The sequence below is a fragment of the Pygoscelis adeliae genome, unplaced genomic scaffold (genome assembly GCF_000699105.1).
Source record: "Pygoscelis adeliae isolate BGI_AS28 unplaced genomic scaffold, ASM69910v1 Scaffold112, whole genome shotgun sequence".
NCBI lineage: Eukaryota > Metazoa > Chordata > Aves > Sphenisciformes > Spheniscidae > Pygoscelis > Pygoscelis adeliae.
In genome coordinates, this window is record NW_008824232.1 from 1244812 (window position 1) to 1247356 (window position 2545).

General features: G+C 63.1%; 2 protein-coding genes across 2 annotated transcripts in view; one reads left to right on the forward strand and one right to left on the reverse strand.

The window, feature by feature from the left end:
• SMARCD2 (SWI/SNF related, matrix associated, actin dependent regulator of chromatin, subfamily d, member 2) overlaps positions 1-2465 on the forward strand; it is a gene marked incomplete at both ends in the record, with an annotated part of 6059 nt that extends 3594 nt beyond the window's left edge. The window contains 4 exons of the mRNA XM_009334900.1: positions 1095-1196; positions 1489-1650; positions 1926-2023; positions 2324-2465. Coding sequence (XP_009333175.1) covers positions 1095-1196; positions 1489-1650; positions 1926-2023; positions 2324-2465 — 504 coding nt within the window. The remainder of the gene's footprint in view (positions 1-1094; positions 1197-1488; positions 1651-1925; positions 2024-2323) is intronic.
• Positions 2466-2485: 20 nt separating this feature from the next.
• The window catches only part of PSMC5 (proteasome (prosome, macropain) 26S subunit, ATPase, 5), a 4907-nt gene continuing 4847 nt past the window's right edge, over positions 2486-2545 (reverse strand). Inside the window, 1 exon segment of the mRNA XM_009334901.1 lies at positions 2486-2523. Coding sequence (XP_009333176.1) covers positions 2486-2523 — 38 coding nt within the window.

Genomic DNA, 2545 nt, shown 5'->3' on the forward strand with positions numbered 1-2545 from the left:
GATGGGGGAGGGTCCCGTCCACGCTGCGGGGCTGGCGCCGCACCCCGGGCAGGGCGGGGAGAGCTGTTAACCCCAGCGGGCGATGGGAGGTGGTCCTGCCGCTTACCCTGTGGGCACTCAGCTCCCCAGCCCAGCGCCCGTCCCGCTGCGAGAGGGGATTGAGTAAGGTGGTTTTGGGTGCCGGGGCTCGGTGCCGAGCCCTCCGCGGGGGACCACGCTGCCGTGCTTTCCAGGCTTAAGTTCACAGTTGCGTTTTCCTCCCTGGTGCTGGCTGGTGGCCGGCTCGACAGCTGCCGGCAGCAACTGCTGCCCGCGCAGCTCTTAACCCCGCCTCGTGCCCACAAGTACGCAGCTAGAGCCAAGAGGTGTGGGGCTGCAGTGAGGACATGGCTCTGAGAGGCAGCTTGGGCAGCTCTTGGCCCCGCAGATTTGCAAATATGAGGCCCAACACAGGTGATGATGCCACAGAAAGGCTCATCTGTGCGTCCCAGCGCCAAGCGGGGAGAAGGGTCTCCCCTGTTGCCTCCCAGCCCACCGCCTGCCTGGAACGGGAGATTAAGCACCGCCTGTGAGTGGGATCAGACCTTTTTTGGGGTGCTCCTGCCTGGAGCAGGCTTTCCCTGCACCCAGCTCACGCTTTTCGCCCCGAGAAACGCTTGTTTCTGTGGTGGTGCCTGCTGCGGTGGGGGTGAATCCCCTTCACGCGTGGGGTGGTTTGTGAGAACAGCTCTGATGCCCAGCCCCTGCACTGGCTGAGGCAGGATTGATCCCACATTGACGCCAGGAGCTGTTTGAGCCCTTGACATCAAGTGCTCAGGGCTGTAACTCCCCCAGCCCATCCAAACTCCCATCTGCCTCTGGGCTGGAGCACATCAAGCTGTATCTGTTGGACCGGGTGGACTCTCGGCTGAAGCCCAGTAGGGTCGGACTCCCAGATCTGCCAGGGGTGGGATCCAGGCTGTCTGTCTCTGCTAGACCCCTGCACAGCGCCCGAGCACCGGCACTCTCTGCTCCTGGCTGCAGACCCCAAAGCCTGTTAGCAGGTGGCTTGTCATGGTCCTGGAGTTGACCAGTGTCCCCTTGGTGTCTCATAGTGGCACCGGCTGCCCACAACCCAGGAGACTGATGGCTTCCAAGTGAAGCGTCCCGGCGACGTCAATGTGAAATGCACTCTGCTGCTCATGCTGGATCACCAGGTAGGGGTCCTGGAGCCACGCGGGTGCTGGCTGTACCCTGCTGCCCTTCCTCCAGCACAGCTTATCTGTGCAGGGAGGTCCGGTGGGGCAAACGGGCCTGGGCTGGGGCAGAGCCTTAATATGAGGCCACTGGGGGGCTGTGGGGATGGAAAAGGAGCCCAGAGGGCTCCCGGCACAGACCTCGCAGCCTGCGGTGACGCAAGTGTGTGACACAAGGGCTGTGTGGGGCAGCGTGCCCACAGGAGGGGCCCTTCCAAGTGCCAGACCCCCTTCATCCCGCCTGTCCCTGCAGCCACCACAGTACAAACTGGACCCTCGCCTGGCTCGCCTGCTCGGGGTGCACACACAGACCCGCGCCAGCATCATGCAGGCGCTCTGGCTCTACATCAAGCACAACAAGCTGCAGGACAGTCATGAGAAGGAGTACATCAACTGCAACCGCTACTTCCGCCAGGTCAGTCCTCGCCCCGCGGCACCACCGTGCTTTGCTGGGAGGAGAGCACCCTTCCCACCTCCAGTAAGGCCAGAAAAAGCATCTTTTCTGGCCTGAAACAGACACTCCAGACTGCCCGGTCTCAATTTATGCCCCTTCCCCAGGGGTTTGCGTCCATCAGCTTGCCGTGCACAAACCAGGGCTGGACAGGTTCCCCCCCTCCTGCCTGGCCCTTTGCTGTCCGTGGCAGGGGCCCTTCCCACCCGCCACGCAAACACTCTGCTTTGCCCCTCCAGATCTTTAACTGTGTCCGCATGCGCTTCTCCGAGATCCCCATGAAGCTGGCGGGGCTCCTGCAGCACCCAGATCCCATCATCATCAACCACACCATCAGGTAGGGGCGGAGGGTGTGCTGGGCAGCGTTCCCCGGGGCTGGCGGGCTCTGTGGGGTGGAGGGGCAGGGTACCTCCCCAGCAGGGTGCAGGAGGGGAGGGCAGTACCCGCAGGGGCTACGAGGTCTCCAGCCCAAAGCAGCAGTGAGCACAAGTCACTTGGGAGGGGAAGAATCAGCCAAACGACTTTGGGGGCTTCTCGGGGCGGTCAGTGGGGTACTCGTGTTGCTGTCAGGGGAGTCCATCCACCCCTACAGCAGGGTGGAGGCTGACGTCCCCCCTCACGCCCTCTTTCCTCCCAGCGTGGACCCCAACGACCAGAAGAAGACGGCCTGCTACGACATCGACGTGGAGGTGGATGATCCCCTGAAAGCTCAGATGAGCAACTTCCTGGCTTCCACCACCAACCAGCAGGAGATCGCCTCCCTGGATGCCAAGGTGCGGGGCTCAGCCAGGGTGGCACTTCAAGGCTGCACCACGGAGCTGGGGGGAGCTTGGTGTCCTGTTCTGGGGGGGACACAGCT